Raw genomic sequence first — 20,473 nt, forward strand, 5'->3', positions numbered from 1 at the left:
CCTGCCAGAGTAACCAGCTCTACCTCCACGTCCAGAATCCAATATCCTAAAACAAATATTTGGCTTTACATCCACCAAAAGCCTTTTTTTCGAAAAATCTCTACATGATCACAAAGTTTTTAATGGTACATAAACAATTTGTATTAAAAAGTCTACTTATACTGAGATTTAAACTTCTTATTTTGTTTTTCTAAATTTCACAAAATTTTAAACGGGTGCAGCTTTATATGAAGCTTTATATGAAGAATGTCAATTTTTTTTTATCATTTCACAGTCATGTACCAATCTAATTAGACTACCTCCAATTCACAAAACATAATAGTTTTTGAGAAATACTTAAATTTGTTCTTTTATTGGATTCCATTTTTCAAGTATATCAATTGGCTGGGAGTTAGCTTGGAGGCTATTCTGATAATCAGGAGGCTCCGGTAGTCAGTTTGCAGGGCTCATGGATGCTCTGCACCCCCTCCCTCGTATCACGATTGAATCATTCCTAATTAAAGTCTCCACAAGGCTCTCATTACATTGTTGCATATTTTAAACATACTATAGACATAATCTGCATCACGTCATGATTGTAAAATTATAGGATTGAACAAACATGTTTTCCTACTGTTACTCATTGTTTTATACAGAATCATTTATAGATCAAAACAACTTCAGTGCAGACTTGAGTTGTGTATGAATATGAGCTTATCACAACCTTTTAATCCGTTTATAGTACAGATTTTAACAACAGTCAGACCATGCCCTACTCAGTTAAATGAGACAATCTGCTTAAAAGGAGAGATAAGGTGCCCCGGGGTTCCTGACAAGTCAGGTTGCCCAGTTCCAGCAGTGTGTGTGCCATTTAATAAAACAAGCAAAACTGGTGAGCCATGTGCACCTCAGTGTCCCGTTACATGCCCTGAGGGTCAATATGTTTGTTCTGGTTACCAAGATAGATTTGGTTGTCCTCTCCCTGACACATGCACTCCTAAATATGTCCTCGGTCAAAATGGTTCCAAATGTCCAGGTGTTTGCCCAGTTGTATGCCATGAGGAAGATATGTTTCTCTGTAAAGGAATTGTTAACAAGAATGGCTGTTTTACAAATGATATGTGTTTACCAAAATATATCACTGGACTAAAAGGCACAATTTGTAAGTTACATTGCCCAATTTCATGCCCAAATGGAATGATGAATTGTCCTGGAAGCCCTGGACCAGATGGATGTCCTAAGAGAGATGAATGTGTTCCTTTTTCAAACACAATGGAAAATGGTCTAAAATGCCCAGCATACTGTCCAATCACATGTCCTGAGGAAACAATATTGTGTACGGGTAAGATTAAGCCGGATGGATGCCCATCTTCAGACTTTTGTATTTTTAAGTTCAATTCTGGAAAAAATGGAATGACATGTCCTGGAATTTGTCCCCAAGAATGTTCTGATGACTCTATATCTTGTCCAGACATTCAGGATGAAGATGGCTGTAAAATACCAACTTGTATTCCAAAGCAAATTCCAGGAATTAATGGATCAATTTGCTCTGGCCAGTGCCCTGTTAACTGCCCGCCAGACAGAATGTTTTGTCCCGGAGAATGGGGAACTGATGGATGTTTGACCAAAGCCACTTGTATACCTTGGAAAATTCAGACAGAAGATGGTACCACTTGTCCTACGCATTGCCCAATTGTTTGCCCAGAGGGAAAGAAAGCATGTCCAAGATATGTTGGTCCAGGAAAATGCCCTGAAGTTGATTTGTGCATTCCATCCACAAAAGTAGGTATCAATGGCACATTTTGTAAGAATGAGTGTCCTATTTATTGTAAAGAAGATGAGGTACTCTGTCGAGGACAGGCATTTATTAATGGCTGCCCTGAACCCGATATCTGCATCCCACAGTACACTATTGGGAAGAATGGTAACACCTGTAAATCCCAGTGCCCTCTTTCCTGTGATAGAGGAATGATCAAATGTGACAATGTCCTGGGACCAGACGAATGCTTGTATGATCTATGTGTCCCAGCTGTAACCAAGGGAAAAGATGGGACCATGTCATGCCCTGGACACTGTCCAGTTGGATGTCCTTCTAACATGATGACATGTGCTGGAATAAGAATGAGTAATGGCTGCGTAGGACCAGAATCATGCGTTCCCAAGCTTATTCCAAGATTTAATGGCACAGAATGTCCAGGCTATTGCCAAGTTTATTGCCCGAAAGGAATGAAGCTCTGTGAGGGAAGTTTCAGCCCTGATGGTTGCCAGGGACCTAGTACTTGTATCCCAGAGAGTATGCCTGGAATACGAAGAGGTATTTGTCCTTCTGTTTGTCCAGTCGTTTGTCCAGATAGTCTTCAGGTCTGTCCTCCGCCCACCAATCTTGAAGAGGACTGCCCCCTTCCTGGATATTGTGATATAAACTGTTCTTAATCAACCTAAATCATAAATTATTGTTACAAGGGCAATTAGTTTTATACATATCCTGATTTTGAAACAATTACTCGAATTCATTCAATATCAATTTTCAAGCATTTACGCATTTGCGAGAAATAGTTTATTTCAAATGTGGGAAATTGATAGATATTCTCTTCTTTAACAAATAAAATGGGGAAATTAAGATTTCAAAAATTATTTATAAGCAATTAATTTAGTCTTCATAAGATAATGTTTACTTTATTTGGATTTATTTTGTAAGTTATGAAAGTGAGCTTTGATCTGAAAAGCAGATTATACTTGAAAACGGGAAAGTGGGATTTGTCTCGAAAACGCGACAATGATTCAAATTTAGGATACTAGAAATTCAAGGCGCTTCGCGCCCTTCTTTCTAGGCTTTTAGGGCGCTTCGCACCCATCTTCTATTTTAATTGTGAACATGTTCTTTTGTTTACATTTCAAAACAACGATGAAAAAAATTTTGCGGATTTTTAAAAAAAATTCGCGGATTTTCAAAAATTTAATTTTTTTTACAAAATTAAATCTTTAAAACACAAATTTTAAAAATTTCAATCCGGTTCAGCCGTTTTGACGTTTATTGGATACAAACAAACAGACAGACAGACAGACAAGCCAAATTTATATATAGATGTCCAAAAATGGAAAACCTGACATTGTCTTGAAAACGATCACAGGTTTTATTATAAAAAGAACTCCTTTTATAATTTTGATTTCAGAAAATTGTTTAAATTGGGAATTGTTATCCTCGTCATGCTTAATATAATGTTGTTTATAGTTTATAAATAAATCTATATTACTCTCGATATTGGCCGGGATCCTATAACCCCAGTCTTTTAATTTGTGCCCATTTCTAACACTCAGTGTTGGAAATGGGCTAATTATTAGTTTTTAAACTAATGTTCCCTGTGTTAATGTACCTAAAATGTATCTGCGCTATTTTAAACAGTACATAGCTGAAACTAATGTGTGTAAACCAAAGGTATTTTGGATAGGGGTTTTATCTGTAGCTATATAAACATGATAACGAACATTTTAAAAAAGATTAAAATTTCACTGGCCCTGGGTAGGGTGGTTACTGGTTAGTCGTTGTTAAACCTTGAACTTTTTTTAACGTTCTTATATGTCACAGTAAAAATATTTTCATGTAAACACATTAGCTGCAACCAAAGTGCATCTTTACAATTTTCTTAGTGAGGGCTAATACCAATGCCGGCCAGAACAGGCTAGTCATTTTCAACTCATCAGAATTTTTAAATGATTTCATAATCTTAAGGCCAGATTTATCCTGTACATATATTCTATGCTCTGGATTGTAGAAATGTAAATTACTGAATGTAATAAATTTAGTTGGATATATGTTGTGCGACTTTTATAATAAGTCATTAATGAAAGCAACTAAATTTTGCATTTTGCATTTTGCATTTCATTTTTAATCCTATTCGGGCTGAAGTGGGGTCCCTGGGAATACTCCGTGGGACCCCACTTCCTCTCGTTTTTTTGACATAACAGTTAGGTAAAAAATGTTGAAAATATTTTGCATATTTGAATTCGATTCGTCTTTTTTGTATTTTCAAAAATGTATAATTTGTCGCATTTTGCGCAATTTTTGCTATTGTACATTTTTTGCGTGGTAACTAAAATTCGCAATAAATATTTGGAATTTTGCTAGTTTGAGGGGCATGTGTTGGTTTGAAAAGCCAGAGAATGTGAGCTTCTTGACTCAAATACTTTTTGAGTTATCGCAAAATGGTCAATCATTCTCAATCCTGATAAACACAGAATAGCAAATATATTTATTTATTTATCATTTCACAATCGTTCCATTTTATTACAAACAAATTAAATATATTTACATAATTGTAACATAATTGTACAAAGAAAAAAATTTAAAAGTTAAAAGTTTTGGTAACGCTATTCTAAATTTTGGAAATTCAAATTCTTAATCAAAAATATTTTTTTTCGAAATTTGTTAATTTTATGATTAAAAACGGGAGTTTTAGAATTAAAAACTGATTTTCTGTAATTATAAACAGTGTATCTTGAATTAAAAAAAAATTATTTTACCTTATTAACGATTTTTCTATTTTGACAACAATGTTTTTCACAATTAATGAGAGTATCAATTTCAAATGGCACAGTTAAGTGTTTTCATTAAAAGTTCTGAGAGCTTTCTCATTGTAGGAGAAGCCTTTTAATGTTTTGAACGCAATAAGTTTGTCTAAAAATCATTCATCTAATTTTTCCTTTCCATTTATGGAACTTTTAACATGTTTTTATTAAGATATTTACATCATTGGAAAATAGTTAATGGAGAAATTCACAAAATAAATTTCTAATTTGAAATAACAATTCCTGAAAATCCTTTTTGGGCAAAAATCCTTGATACGTTTTAGAAGTATTGGAATGGTATTATTGGTAGACCAGTTTAAAATTCTTCTCAAGGATGGGTAGTATTGGAATACTTGGGTATTAGTGTGGAGTACTACTCCAGGTATGATAGGCTGGGTAGTAGTGTGGAGTACTACTCCAGGTATGATAGGCTGGGAAGTAGTGTGGAGTACTACTCCATGGAAGGATAGGCTGGGTAGTAGTGTGTAGTACTACTCCATGGAAGGATAGGCTGGGTAGTAGTGTGGAGTACTACTTCAGGTATTATAGACTGGGTAGTAGTGAAATACTAATGCTTGATCTTCTCTTCTCATTAATCTTCAGATTAGTTAAATCTTTATTTGATATCCAGGAAAGTGTCTAAAATTTAGCAAATTAGAAGCCAAGAATTTTGTGTGCAACCAAAGAAAGAACTCTCATTGGTCAGAAACCATCAAGTATATACAAAAAAGAGGATTAAGCAAAAAATCAATTTTCTTTTAACAAACTTCAGATTGATTTAATCTTTATTTTTGATATTCAGGAATGTGTCTAAAATTCAACCAATCAGAGTGTCGTTAGCAGAAACCTTAAAGCCAAGATGATTTAGCAACCAACGAGAGAACTCTCCTAGTTAAGAACCCATCAGGGATATTCAAAGGAGAGGATCAAGCAGAAAATCAAAAGTGTCCACAGTGGATATCGAAATTAAGCAAACGGGATTAAGGATCTCAAACACAAGAGCTTAGGTTTGATAAGTTGTTCAGAATTGAAGTATACACTACTCCATACTCGAGTCAGATCCAGCACGTATATTTACTCCTCTCAGATACAAGTTTATCTCCTCTCCACAGATCTGGTATATCTCCTCCTAAACAGATCCATGGTATTTCTCCTACTAAACCGATTTTATCTCCTCCTAAATAGATGTGGTATTATGTATATCTCCTCCTAAACAGATCTGGTATATCTCCTCCTAAACAGATCTAGTATATCTGCTACTAAACAGATCTGGTATATCTCCTCCAAAACAGATCTGGTATATCTCCTACAAAACAGATCTGGTATATCTCCTACTAAACAGATCTGGTATATCTCCTCCTAAACAGATCTGGTATATCTCCTACTAAACAGATCTGGTATATCTCCTCCTAAATATATCTAATATCTCACCCAGGACTAACAATGGACGAGCTTCGCCTTTTGTTTCTTCTATTTTAACTCAATCGAGGTTTGGTCTAAAATTCAACTATCTTTAAACTTATGGAGTTTTTAGATCTTTTTATTCAAACGCCAACAAAGCAGTAAAAAAGCAAATTACGTAGAATAGGTTTAAGTGTGATAGAAAGTTACGGTTTGCTTGGCTAGGACCAAACTGTAGGAATTAAGTCCCCAATTAAGGATTTAATTATTTAAAAATTTAAAATATTTGATAAAAAACCTGCATTTTGCGATCTATACCGAGTGCTGAAGTAGACCTTCTTCTAGTACTGAAACAAAATTTCTTTTATTAGTTTCCAAGTCACCACTTAATTCTTTTTTAGTTTCCAAGTCATCACTTAATTCTTTTTTAGTTTCCAAGTCATTGCTTAATTCTTTTTTAGTTTCCAAGTCATTGCTTAATTCTTTTTCAGTTTCCAAGTCATCTCTTAATTCAACACAATAAACTGTTCCAAGTCATCACTTAATTCAACACAATAAACTGTTCCAAGTCATCACTTTATTCAACATAATAAACTGTAAGTGTAACTGATAATTGATTAAGCTAAAATATGTCCAGATATTTAAAAACTTTAAAATATTTATTTATTATAATTGTAAATTACAACATCCCTGTTAGGTGACATATCTCTGAGGTTTAAAGGGACTGTTTAGATGTAATTTAAGGAACGATACCGACTGAAAAACGCTGTCTGATCAAGAATGCCTAAGATGTCCATAATCTTTTCTTTTTTCCAATTGTAATTTCTCTGTAAAGTAACTGGCAGATTTTTGCTTCAGAAACATTAGAGGAAATTTAGAATTAAAGACGACTCCAGCTAGAATTAAAGACGACTCCAGCTAGAATTAAAGACGACTCCAGCTAGAATTAAAGACGACTCCAGCTAGAATTTAAGACGACTCCAGCTAGAATTAAAGACGACTCCAGCTAGAAAAACGATGATGTCATCTTCTTCACATTTATGCTTAAATACATACTGAAAGGGTACCGTTGTTAATCGGAAATATCACTTGAAATTACAACAAACAACCTCTATAATGAAATGAATGACGACCTACCGTGCATAAATTTCCTGGATAACTTTTGGAGTCTCCGGGGTCTTATCCTCGGCCCTAAACATCATATATATATACAGTATCTTATAACCCTATCACGATTAAGGTGAAGGGGTGTTATTTCCTAGCCCGCCCCCTGTAAATCTTTATTATACAAAAATAGCCAATTTGGGAAAGGGTTAAAGAAAATAATATCTAAACAACTTTGAGAAAAAAATCTATATAACTTTAGTAGAACGAATTTGACTACAGTGATAACCAGAACACTCTGCAATAGAAAGACGGCTGAAGAGCAATACTTAGATGTATTTGATGTTGTTACAAAGCAAATAGTTGTAAAAGTGTTACCTATTCTTATGATTAGCAACCTTTTATAAAATTGCTGATAGGAATCGCAATTTGACTATTTTTAATGTTTAAGAGAAATAAACGAAGTACGACAATAAATCATATAGTTTCTGATGAGTTTTTGAATAAAAGATTGTACAAAGAAGATTCCAGTAGCTTTGGCTCGCCCAAAAGCAAATAATGCAGGATTCAATGGTTAAACAAAAACAGTTTTGAGGCCTCTATTCTGTTATAATAGTTTAATCAATAAGCCCTGCATTAAAGGCTGCCACGCATTTTATGGCGGACAAAGTATTTCGGAATAAGTTTTAATTTAAGGTTTCTTTGTTATGAACCAATTTCTATGTTTCACTTTTTGTTCTCAAGTATATACTATTCAATTATTTAATCCGGAAGGTTAGAACTTTTAAATGTGTAACTTTAATCCTACTCAGATATTGTTCCTCTCCGTTTTAAGAGAATTATAATCCTTCTTAACTACTATATCTATATATATTATAAACACTGAGGTTTTCGTTTAGCTATGTATTTCAGTCCAAGGGAAAAATTTTGACAATATTAATCATATAAATGATTAGTTAAAACGAAAATATAATTACGAATATAGAACTTAATATATAATGATATTTGAATAAAAGTATAAACAATCTGATTTTACAAAATATATATATATCTATCTTTACTTAATACTATTGGATTTCAACCTCTATGAATCAGTTTAGGACGAATAGATAAATGCGAATTACGGATATTGACAAAACAAATATTTACAAATAAAATGATTTATTACCTAGATTTTCCAATTTGTTTCTTCAAAGATACACGTCAAAAATCACTGGGTCATTTTACGATAAATACAGATCTGAGAGCAAAGATCTAGGATTCAAATCCAACTAACTAACCCGAGTCAGAGTCTGTCCTGGCTTTTTATAGTAAACCATGATAGATTGTTCTAGAACATTCTCGAAGCTGTTGCACTTGTTTTTTTTGGCGCTGCTTGATACTTTATTCTAGAACTTTCTTGAGAAAAAGTTCTCTGACTTACGTATTCTTTGCGTGCATCTTTTCTTCTAGCTGATTCTAGAAGTTTTAGATGTTTCTACGATCTTTTACCCAGGGATCTCGATAATTGATGATGGGTATACAGGCTAGATAGTTCCCAGATTCAAGGCCAATTATATCTTTAACATCAATTATTAATCATACAGAGAAACATAGTTAGAATTAAAACTTGCAGTTTTACATAGTTTTACTGGAAACTTTTTAAATCATTATTAAAGTGAAACGGGTCGTTTACACTAAAATGCGATGTCCAATGCTCATCAGACTATTTAAAGTAACAAATTTAGTCTAAAAGTCGTCAATCTATACCGAAGTTTTCTGGCTATCACTGTAGGAAAAAATATTTTTAAAACCTACAGGTGAACAAGAAACAAATCATTAAAACATGATAAAATGGGTGTCTAAAGAGAAAAAAAATAGTGAAGACATTCATCTGTATAATCAATTTTACCCAAGTTTATGATTACCTTGCAGCTGGTTTCTTTTTCATTCGCTGTATAAAGATTAGGGAATGCTTCACGATAGACCACTTTGACCTGAAATTAAACACAATTTGTTAACATTTAAATATCTATATTGTACACGTAGAACTAATAAAAACATCGAAGTTCATCTGTTTTGGATAATTTTAGTATGTGTATTTTACGACATAAAGGAAAGTACGCGGATTTACTAGTTCACAAGAATATAATGCAAGGAAAGTTAAGTGGAGTTGAGTATACTTTGCGTACATATTGAAACCAGTTCTCTCTGGGCGGAATAGATGCCTCAGTGTTTGTTTAGTATCCGAGAAGGTAAAAAGCATTAAATTTGATAATTTTGATAGTTCACATAATAGTTTCCTATGACCAGAATATTTCACTGATTATTTTTGTGAAAAATGGATCCCATGTCAGGCTTCGACATCCGTCTTGTGTTTACATTACCGCCCAGTGACAATACACTGCATTACAAAAGATGCGCACACCTCTGAAATAACTTTCCTTGCATTAAATCCTTGCTAGTTCAGCTCTTTTCCAGCAAGCTGAGACTTCGAGCACGATAAGGCCAAAACGCAAATATATTCAAATAGAAGAAACCAGGACGCATTTCTCCATTGTAAAGTTGTAAGTCCAGGGTGTTTGATATTTGAGATCCATAGCCAAGCAAAATATAAATAACAAAGGCTAAAATCTGCAGTACGTTAAATAGATATCAATCTATGAGAAAGTTTTATCATCCTGTTCATGATTTGGAACCAAATGTTAATATATATCCTAAAGTTATATTACAAAAAAGTGTTCAAGTTTTTTTTAAAAGTGATCTCATTCGTTGTAAAGGGAAACTTTGTTTTATAAATGATCTTACTTTTTCTCCGATTTATCTTTTTCCGATTTCCTGGTTTCATGTTTTATTTGATCTCGTTCCCCTCCTCCAAGCCCAGGGACTGGTCTTGAACCTAAAAGACGACCTACAGACTTATAAATTAATTTATCAGCCGACTTTCACCAAAATTAAGTAATATTTTTTTTCTTAGTGTTTTATTGACACTTTAGAAATAGAAGTCTTTCTAATTCCTGTTATAATTATTATTGCAGTGAAAGACTAAGATTTGATTAATTTCAGAATTGAATGTCTGAGTAAGGTTAAAATAATGAGAGTAATTAAAAAAACAATAACTAAAAATATCTTTTAATTAATAATCGAATGAATTTGAGATTTTTAGTTTAGATTTCATATCAATTGCTATTTCTTTGTTTTAATTGGTTCTTACCTATAAATTTCTGACACCTGACAACAAATTTCAGTAAAATGCGCAACAGTGTCCATTTTGATTGCTGCTTTCTAGGGAACAAATCAAAATTTCAAAAAAAAGAATTATACGCGTGGTCTTGGTAAGTCAATTTAAAAAAAACTGTTGAAAATAGTCAACTAATAAAAGAGATAAATGTTGATAACTCAATTATTCTTGAGACAGACAGAGCTTTCAAGAGTTATCCTGTGAATCCGACATGAGACTCTATTAATACAGTAAATCCGACATGAGACTCTATTAATACTGGGAATACGATATGCGACTCTATTAATGCTGTGAATCCGACATGAGACTCTATTAATGCTGTGAATCCGACATGAGACTCTATAAATGCTGTGAATCCAACATGAGACTCTATTAATGTTGTGAATCCGACATGAGACTCTATTAATGTTGTTAATCCGACATGACACTCTATTAATATTGTGAATCCGACATGAGACTCTATAAATACTGTGAATCCGACATAAGACTCTATTAATGCTGTGAATCCGACATGAGACTATAAAAATGCTGTGAATCCAACATGAGACTCTATTAATGCTGTGAATCTAACATGAGACTATAAACATGCTGTGAATCCGATATGAGACTTTATTAATGCTGTGATTCCGACATGAGCCTATAAACATGCTGTGAATCCAACATGAGACTCTATAATGTTAGGAATCCGACATGAGACTCAATTAATGCTGTGAATTCGACATGAAACTTTATTATTAGTGTAAATCCGACAAGAGACTCTATTAATGCTGTGAATCCCCCATGACACTCTAGTAATTCTGTGAATCCGACATGAGACTCTATTGATATTGTGAATCCGACATGAGACTCTATTAATGCTGAGAATCCGACATAAGACTCTATTAATACTGTGAATCCGACATGAGACTATAAACATGCTGTGAATCAAACATGAGACTCTATTAATGCTGTGAATCTGACATGAGACTATAAACATGCTGTGTTTCCGACATGAGACTCTATTAATGCTGTGAATCCGACATAAGACTCTATTATTACTGTGAATCCGACATGAGACTCTAGTAATGCTGTGAATCTGACATGAGACTCTAGAAATGCTGTGAATCAGACATGAGACTATAAACATGCTGTGAATCCGACATGAGACTCTATTAATGCTGTGAATCCGACATGAGACTCTATTAATACTGTGAATCCAACATGAGACTCTATTAATACTGTGAATCCGACATAAGACTCTATTAATGCTGTGAATCCGACATGACACTCTAGTAATGCTGTGAATCCGACATGAGACTCTATAAATGCTGTGAATCAGACATGAGACTATAAACATGCTGTGAATCCGACATGAGACTCTATTAATGCTGTGAATCCGACACGAGACTCTTTTGACACTGTAAATCCAACATGAGACTCTACTAATGCTGTGAATCCGACATGAGACTCTATTAATGCTGTGAATCTGACATGCGACTCTATTAATGCTGTCAATCCGACATGAGACTCTATTGATGCTGTGAATCCGATATGAGACTATATTAATACTGTAAATCCAACATGAGACTCTTTAAATATTGGGAATCTCATATGCAATTCAATAAATACTGTGAATCCGACATGACACTTTATTATTACTCTGAATCCGATATGAGACTCTATTAATGCTGTGAATCCGACATAAGCCTCTATTAATGTTGTTTATTCGACATGAAACGCTTTTAATGCTGTGAATCCGACATTAGACTCTAGTAATACTGTGAATCCGACATAAGACTGTATTAATGCTTTGAATCCGACATGAGGCTCTAGTAATGCTGTGAATCATACATGAGACTCTATTAATGCTCTGAATCTGATATGGGTTTCTGTTAATGCTGGGAATCCGACATGAGACTCTAGTAATACTGAGAATCCGACATGACACTCTAGTAATGCTGTGAATCATACATGAGACTCTATTAATGCTGTGAATCCGACATGAGACTCTAGTAATACTGAGAATCCGACATTACACTCTAGTAATGCTGTGAATCATACATGAGACTCTATTTATACTGTGAATCCGACATGAGACTCTATTATTACTTTGAATCCGACATGAAACTCTATCAATGTTGTGAATCCGACATGAGACTCTATTATTACTGTGAATCCGTCATGAAATTCTATCAATGTTGTGAATCCGACATGAGAGATAAATGTTGATAACTCAATTATTCTTGAGACAGACAGAGCTTTCAAGAGTTATGCTGTGAATCCGACATGAAACTCTATTAATACTGTGAATCCGACATGAGACTCTATTAATACTGTGAATCCGACATGAGACTCTATTAATATTGTGAATCCGACATGAGACTCTATAAATACTGTGAACTCGACATAAGACTCTATTAATATTGTGAATCCGACATAAGACTCTATTAATATTGTGAATCCGACATAAGACTCTATTAATATTGTGAATCCGACATAAGACTCTATTAATATTGTGAATCCGACATAAGACTCTATTAATGCTGTGAATCCGACATGACACTCTATTAATATTGTGAATCCGACATAAGTCTCTATTAATATTGTGAATCTGACATAAGACTCTATTAATATTGTGAATCCGACATGAGACTCTATAAATACTGTGAATCCGACATAAGACTCTATTGATATTGTGAATCCGACATAAAACTCTATTAATATTGTGAATCCGACATGAGACTCTATAAATACTGTGAATCCGATATAAGACTCTATTAATATTGTGAATCCGACATAAGACTTTATTAATACTGTGAATCCGACATAAGACTCTATTAATATTGTGAATCCGACATAAGATTCTATTAATATTGTGAATCCGACATGAGACTCTATTATTACTGTGAATCCGACATGAGACTCTATTAATATTGTGAATCCGACATAAGACTCTATTAATATTGTGATTCCGACATAAGACTCTATTAATGCTGTGATACCGACATGAGACTCTATTAATATTGTGAATCCGACATGGGACTCTATTAATGCTGTGAATCCGACATGAGACTCTATTAATATTGTGAATCCGACATGAGACTCTATAAATACTGTGAATCCGACATAAGACTTTATTAATACTGTGAATCCGACATAAGACTCTATTAATACTGTGAATCCGACATAAGACTCTATTAATATTGTGAATCCGACATAAGACTTTATTAATACTGTGAATCCTACATAAGACTCCATTAATACTGTGAATCCGACATAAGACTCTATTAATGCTGTGAATCCAACATAAGACTCTATTAATGCTGGCGAATCACTTAAAATTACGACTTATTAGGTCCTTTAAAAAGAAAAAAATTCTTAATAGATTGATGTTTGAAATTATGATATTTTTATAAGATTATAATAAGTTAACCTTTTTAATTAATTGTTTAATTAAAAAAGTTCATGTTTTCCAAGTTTTTAATTAGGCCTCTGACTTTTTAAAAACAATTATTTTTTATTTAAAAACACGATATAGATATATTTTTAAGTTGACATTGTTACCAATTTTTTCTTTTTTTTTAATTTCATAACTTTTAAAATCCATGTTTCCACAAAATGGTTTTGTTTGTAGGAAAACATCGATATCCTGATATTTGATATTTTAATTTTAATTTTTTAATTTTCCTGTTTGAAACTGCAGAACTAAAAACTGCGAAGCAACTTTTTCTCCTTCCTCCAGCTCCCTCTGAAGGCAACTAAACAAATATTTGTTATTAAGATTGTTCAATTTTCAGATAATTTCCGTCTTTTTTGAACACTTTTATTCTTAAATTAAAGTTTCTTGTATACCCGGGATAAAGCAAATTTACCTTTAAGTCGGATTTTTGTCCACGCGGGAGAAATTTTCTCTTGACATATTTCCATTTCTGGTTTGTATCAACTGCAATAACTGTAAAAAAGTTCAATTAAAATGCTTTCCTGGATTTGTATTCTCAGGAACAATATGTATGTTTGTCTGTATAAAAAAGAGTGTATGTCAGTGTTAAGATTAAAGTAAATAGATATATGTGTACTTGAGTACAAGTGGAATTAGGTAAATGAAAATGTTAAAAACATTTATAACAGTAGATGGCGCTATAGCATGAAGTCTATGTGTACGTAGTCTATGAAAGCTAGCCCAAGCTGGAAATGGGGAAAAGGTGGTCGGGGGTTATAAACTCTATATATCTCTATTGGTTTAAGAGCCCAGAGCTGGACCTTTATCTCGAAACACTAAATACAATTTAAAGTGGACCCAATCTAGTTTGAGCCGCGTCTCAAATTCTTTAAATTTCATGCTCAGTTTTACTTGCATGTATAGTGTAGGTATGTAGAATCATACGAATCTTTGTTTTTTTTATTTACATTTCCAAATATAAAAATATTTAGCCACATTTCTTCAGTGAAAAGAAGAGCACAGACACCATTTATTCCGTAGTTTTCTGGTTCTCACTGTTTTAATGCCGTTCATTATGTAACTTACCGTTCGATGAAGCCATTGATCAATATCTAATCTGCTTTTTCTAAAATTAATTAGGTCTTGAACTCTCCGATTTATCTTGATTGTAGTGGTGGGCAAGTATCAAACTTTTTATGTTTTTGGTTCATTAAGTTTTGATTACAAAGATGCCGAATTTAAAGAATTTGGGCCACGTCTTCAATTTGAGACGCGGCTCAAACATAGTTGGTTCCCCTGAAAATGTATTCATTGTTACGATATTTGAGCTGGCGCTCAACTGGAACTGGTTTTTGCCGGTTCAGCGACGTGGTTTTAATTCCCTAAATTCGGTCTCAGCTATATTCGATCAGATGCTTATTATGACTACCATATTCCAGGTCAATAAAAATAAGATTCTTCTTCATGTTACATTTTTTTAAAGTAGCAACATTTGGCAACAATTCCTTTATATTGTTTGTTGACCCTATCACGATTTGGGGGGGGGGAAGGTGAATCCCCCCCCCTCGTGTTTTTTCTAAATTACTTAAAAACGGCTTACATTCGAACGTTCGAACTTAAAATTACGCATACAGTCCCTTTAAAAGTCAAGAAATTTCAAACAAGGATGGGTAAATAAACTGATACACTGCACCCCAGTCTTTTAATGCTTAAACTTCTAATAAATATTTTTTCATATTTATTTCTGATTTTATATTGAAAGAGTATCCAGCCCTAGGTGGGTTTGTTGTTGAGAAAGGAACTTATTCAATATTTAATTAAACAGTCAGGATTAAAAACTAGATTTATCTTTTTCATCAAATTTGTGATTATCCTAGAACACACATCATAAGGATTCATTCACTTTTAATTTTATTAAGGGATAATATTAAATTTAAAGGGACTGAGTGTGGATATTATTAAATTTAAAGGGACTGAGTGTGGATATAATTAAATTTAAAGGGACTGAGTGTGGATATTATAGGGACTGAGTGTGGATATTATTAAATTTAAAGGGACTGAGTGTGGATATTATCAAATTTAAGGGGACTGAGTGTGGATATTATTAAATTTAAAGGGACTCAGTGTGGATATTATCAAATTTAAAGAGACTGTGTGTCTATATTATTAGATTTTAAGGGGCTGAGTGTGGAAATTATCAAATCTAAAGGGGCTGAGTGTGGATATTATCAAATTTAAAGGGACTGAGTGTGGATATTATTAAATTTAAAGGGACTGAGTGTGGATATTATTAAATTTAAAGGGACTGAGTGTGAATATTATTAAATTTAAAGGGACTGAGTGTGGATATTGTTAAATTTTTTAATAATAATAATAATAATTTTAAAGGGACTGAGTAGAACATGTCATCAATCTAAAACTGAGGGGTTTATTTAAAATTACATGTACAGTCCCTTTCAACCAAGGGCTCTATAACCTGGCTGCTCCTCTTCTAAAAGTTCTTCTTCAATGCTGAGGTTTTGTCGACTGTTAACTGACCATTTTAACATCTTTGCCTGACATATTCATAATTTGATTTGAAATTATTATAAAAACATGATATCATTTTTATCCCAGAATCTATATAAACGGCTGAACCGATCGTGCTTAAATTTTGTGTGTGACCTCACGTGATCCCAGGGGAGGTTTATGAATGATCAAAACTTAAAAAAATTTGTTTAAAAGTTTTCTATTTTGAAAAATTTAGATAATCCGTGAAAAAATATTGTGAAATCTGCAAAACTTCTTATTTTATTTTTTACACTGTACAAAGAGAGATGCTCACAGATAAAGTCACAATTAAAAGTTGAAATAGAAGATGGGCGCAATTCTGTTTGTCTGGGTGTCTGTCTGTTTGTTTGTATCCATAAACGTCAATGTCCCCAGGGAAGGTTTATAAATGATAAAATTTCAAATATTTTCCTACAAAATTTCGATTGTCATTAAATAAAGCAATCCACGAAATTATTTTGTAAACTCCGCAAACTTTTTGTTTTTTATTTACAATGTATACAAAGAGAATATGTTCACAATTGAAATAGAAGATGGGCGCGAAGCGCCATAAAGCTAAGTTACAACAAAACGACTAGCACAAGAACACTCATACTTCCTGACATATATGTAAAGTAGAAAGCTCTATTTGTATGTTTTTTTGTCCGATCATAACTCATGAACCCCTTGACCTATTTAAGTGAGCCTACTTTTTATAGGGGAAAACATCTAAAATCTAAATATACGACTAAGCGTGGGTAAACGGCACGCGGAGTGAGTAACTATAGAGTACCCTGAGCAACCATGGGTTTTCAAGCCAGTCTATAAACAAAGTAGTAATCTCTGTTGGTCTGTTTGTTTAGATGCCCGATCATAATTTTGAAATCTCTTGACTGATTTGCCTCAAATTTTGATCGGGGAACTGCAGATAGATGCCCGGGAATGTTCTTAGCTTGGTTTAAAAATTTTAAGTTGATTTGTTTGGACTTTATAGGAACACTTCAGACAAAGCTACAAAACTTATAACTAAATCTAAAAAGCAATATAATTTTAACAATTAAGGTAACGGCCCAAAATTTACATTTTTGAAAAGTTGTTAAAAACATATTTTTCTTATGAATATCTTTAAGGCATATCTTTAGCAAATGGTTTGAATTTTATTTGTTTGATTTATAAAATAAACTTAAGTTAAAAAGTTCCCTATCTCAATAAAAATACTGATTATTTCACTGTAGGATTTGAAATAGTACAAAGGATCGTAATTAGACAAAACACCCTTGATTTCTAAGAGGATTTTTTAGCACTTTTTTTATTCCCTTCAATTCNTCGCTGCTTTTCCTCTCTAAGAAAAAAATAATCTTTGAAATCAAAAACTTTGTTTTAGATGCAAACTTGTGTTCTCTCTTCTCCGGGTTCTTCATTTGACTAGAATATTTTTTCTCTTGGTGGTTCTCAGCTTTACAGCCTCCGCTCCTTTTTGGTTCTCTTCTTTCTTCAAATCCCTTTTTTCCTATTCGTTTAAATTCTTTCTTTAAATCCCATTTTCCTTTTCATTTCTTTTATTTATTTAAATCACTTTTTCCTTTTGGTTTCCATTCTTTCTTTAAATCCCCTTTTCCTTTTCGTTTCTAGTCTTTCTTTAAATCCATTTTTCCTTTTCATTCCCATTCTTTCTTTAAATTCCCTTTTTCTTTTCGTTTCTATTCTTTCTTTAAATTCCTTTTTCCTTTTTGTTTTTATTCTTTCTTTGAATCCCTTTTTCCTTTTCATTTCTTTTATTTCTTAAAGTCACCTTTTACTTGTCGTTTCTATTCTTTCTTTAAATCACTTTTTCCTTTTCGTTTCAATTCTTTCTTTAAATCCTCTTTTCCTTCTCGTTTAATATCTTATTTTTAAACCCCCTGTTCCTTTTTATTTATTATACTTCTTTAAATCCCTTTTTCCTTTTCGTTAAAATTCTTTCTTTGTATCGTTTTCCTTAGTTTAAATTCTTTATCTATATATAAATTTGGCTTGTCTTTTTGTCTGTCTGTTTGTTTGTTTGTTTGTTTGTTTGTATCCAATAAACGTCAAAACGGCTGAACCGATCGGGCCCAAATTTTTTGTGGGACATCACGTGACCACAGGAAAGGGTTATGAATGATAAAAAATTTTAAAAATTTAAAAAGATAAATCCTTGAAAATCCGCGATTTTTTTTTTAAAATCCACAACATTTTTTTCTTCTTTGTTTTAAAATGTAAACAAAAAGAACAATTTAACTAAAAGATGGGCGCGAAGCGCCCTAAAAGCCTTGTTTGTTTAAATTTTTCTTATCGATTGTAATAATATTTTGCATTTCTTTTTATTTTCATTCATATTATTTCTTTTTATCTCTTGCTTCCTTTATATTCTTGCTTTGTATCTGTTTTTCTTATCGTTTACGTTTTCTTTTTAATGCTTTTTTCTTCCTATAATTGTTTTATCTCTTTTATTTCTAAAATCGTTTTTAATCGTTTTTTATTTTCCCTCCATTTTTTTCTATTTTTCTTTTTTTCCTTAAATAAATTTTCCCTCCTTTTCACTGCATTCTTAAATACTTTAGTTTCTCTTTTTTATCGTTTAAATTATTTTTTTGTTAATTTTTAGTCTTCTCTCAATCTTACTTTTATTCTTAATATCTTAATTTGTTTCCTTCCTTCCTCTTTTACGTTTAATCCCCCCTTGTTCCTCTTTCAATATTTTTCTTTACCTACAGGGTGTCCCAATAAACATAGGAATTCAGTGACGAATTCGATATCGTCTTTTCAAATAATTCTTTGATTTAGTTTAGTGATACCTACTGAGAAAGCTGTAATCCGCAAGGTTTTCGTCTGCTATGTTCACATTTTGTTTGTTTATGTTTTGACTGCATACGGTTGTACTTAGTGAAACAAGAAAATTGAAGTATACAAACAGAGTAAACTTGTCTGTCTTCACTGTTCATCTTGCGGAGACATTATAGAGACATCATTACAGTCTTTTACCCTTTTTATTAAATAAACTCTAGCAGACATAATAATAGTATGGCTTTTTAAATTAGGTATTATAATGCTAATTCATAACAAAGACGATATCAAATTCGTCACTGAATTCCCATGTTTTTTGGAACACCCTGTAACAAAAATGGGAATTCGTAAATGATTTCCGATGATAAAATGTTATTTGTATTTTTTTTTGCATTTTTGAAACCGACGGAAATGTTTAAACATTAAAAAATTTCATTTAAGCAATCTTCTGTGTTTTTAATGTTCTTATAAATTAAAGGGTTTCACTCATAGATAAAGATAGATTGCGCATAAGACGACATTTTTCATCTTGAAAGATATAAATGTACAGAGATGTTTTAAGGATATTCCTACTATATAGATTAACTAGTTCGGTTGTGAACATTGGCTGTTCTTATGTCATTGAGTACTTGTGGTGTACATGAGTTCTGTAGAGAGAAATTTAAGTTAGTTTAGTCCTTCTCATGTCCTTCTTCAGTTCTCGTCATTATGATATATTGCTCAGTGAAATAATTTGATATTCTCAAAATAAAATTCACTCCTGAGTGGTTTAGTAATTATGAAATCCATTAAAACACCAAACCACCCCGCTTATCATTGAAGTACACTTTGACCCCTAAGCCCGAAATTTAAAAGAGTATTGTTGAACGAAACTCCCGAGTTTCCTTTTTGGGGTCTTAACATTTGTGTAGATTTTGATTTAAGAGATTCGAAAAAAATGGAGAATATAAGCAAAGTGAAAAAAATAATATTTTATTACAAAAATATTGATATTCACAAAACTGCCTAACCCCATTTGTGAAACCCGGGTTTTAAAACTGGTTTTCATAACGATACCCTGTCTTAAGTTTTGGGCTCTAGAAGTATGAGTTCGCGGACTGTACAATTCTTGGTGATTGTGCGTACATAAGCTATCTATGTTTATTTATTTATCTATGGTTTCACCATTTTATTGTTGCAAATCTCATGACCTTAAGACCACATGACAATGCACAAATTAAAAATGTTGACTTACAGAGTACCATTAATAAGCTAAAATGATCAATAAGAATGAAAGTACGCCTAGCATTGATAAAAATAAATTGAGAAGAATATGATAAAGATTGCATATAATGATATAACTTTGAATAGAGGGAAAATATAGTATTGTTGAAACTTAGGCGGGGCGTTGATAATTAGATGTTAGGTTGGCTTGTTGGTTAATTGGCTTGTTGGTTCATTGGTTAGTTAGT

The 20,473-nt window shown here is 32.7% G+C and overlaps 2 protein-coding genes and 1 long non-coding RNA gene across 3 annotated transcripts; 1 reads left to right on the forward strand and 2 right to left on the reverse strand.

The window, feature by feature from the left end:
• The first annotated feature begins 687 nt into the window (after nt 1-687).
• LOC111705521 (multiple epidermal growth factor-like domains protein 10) lies at nt 688-2,412 on the forward strand. The gene has a single exon (XM_023478100.1). The coding sequence runs from the start codon at nt 688-690 to the stop codon at nt 2,410-2,412; it is 1,725 nt and encodes a 574-aa protein (XP_023333868.1).
• A 2,892-nt stretch (nt 2,413-5,304) lies between these two features.
• On the reverse strand, nt 5,305-10,753 carry LOC111705522 (uncharacterized). Its single transcript, XM_023478101.1, has 7 exons — nt 10,740-10,753; nt 10,244-10,314; nt 9,838-9,940; nt 8,958-9,026; nt 7,084-7,137; nt 6,245-6,293; nt 5,305-5,674 (listed from the first exon to the last, which is right to left on the reverse strand). Exons 1-7 carry the CDS (start codon nt 10,751-10,753, stop codon nt 5,585-5,587), a joined length of 450 nt encoding a protein of 149 aa, XP_023333869.1. The 3' UTR covers nt 5,305-5,584.
• Nucleotides 10,754-13,932: 3,179 nt separating this feature from the next.
• LOC111705519 (uncharacterized) lies at nt 13,933-16,245 on the reverse strand. Its single transcript, XR_002766025.1, has 3 exons — nt 16,165-16,245; nt 14,122-14,201; nt 13,933-14,007 (listed from the first exon to the last, which is right to left on the reverse strand). It is a non-coding gene; the product is annotated as an uncharacterized LOC111705519 (long non-coding RNA).
• Nucleotides 16,246-20,473: the final 4,228 nt, after the last annotated feature.

Source organism: Eurytemora carolleeae, unplaced genomic scaffold, assembly GCF_000591075.1.
Source record: "Eurytemora carolleeae unplaced genomic scaffold, Eaff_2.0 scaffold667, whole genome shotgun sequence".
NCBI lineage: Eukaryota > Metazoa > Arthropoda > Copepoda > Calanoida > Temoridae > Eurytemora > Eurytemora carolleeae.

Bases quoted from the DNA above. Each gene is read 5' to 3' on its own strand.
- LOC111705522 (XM_023478101.1), bottom strand. The intron at 9,027-9,837 runs GTAAGATCATTT...GTTTAATTTCAG, and splicing joins AAAGATAAATCGGAGAAAAA to GTCAAAGTGGTCTATCGTGA. The intron at 7,138-8,957 runs GTAATCATAAAC...TATGATGTTTAG, and splicing joins AAAAAGAAACCAGCTGCAAG to GGCCGAGGATAAGACCCCGG.
- LOC111705521 (XM_023478100.1), top strand. From the start codon at position 688: ATGAGCTTATCACAACCTTTTAATCCGTTTATAGTACAGATTTTAACA.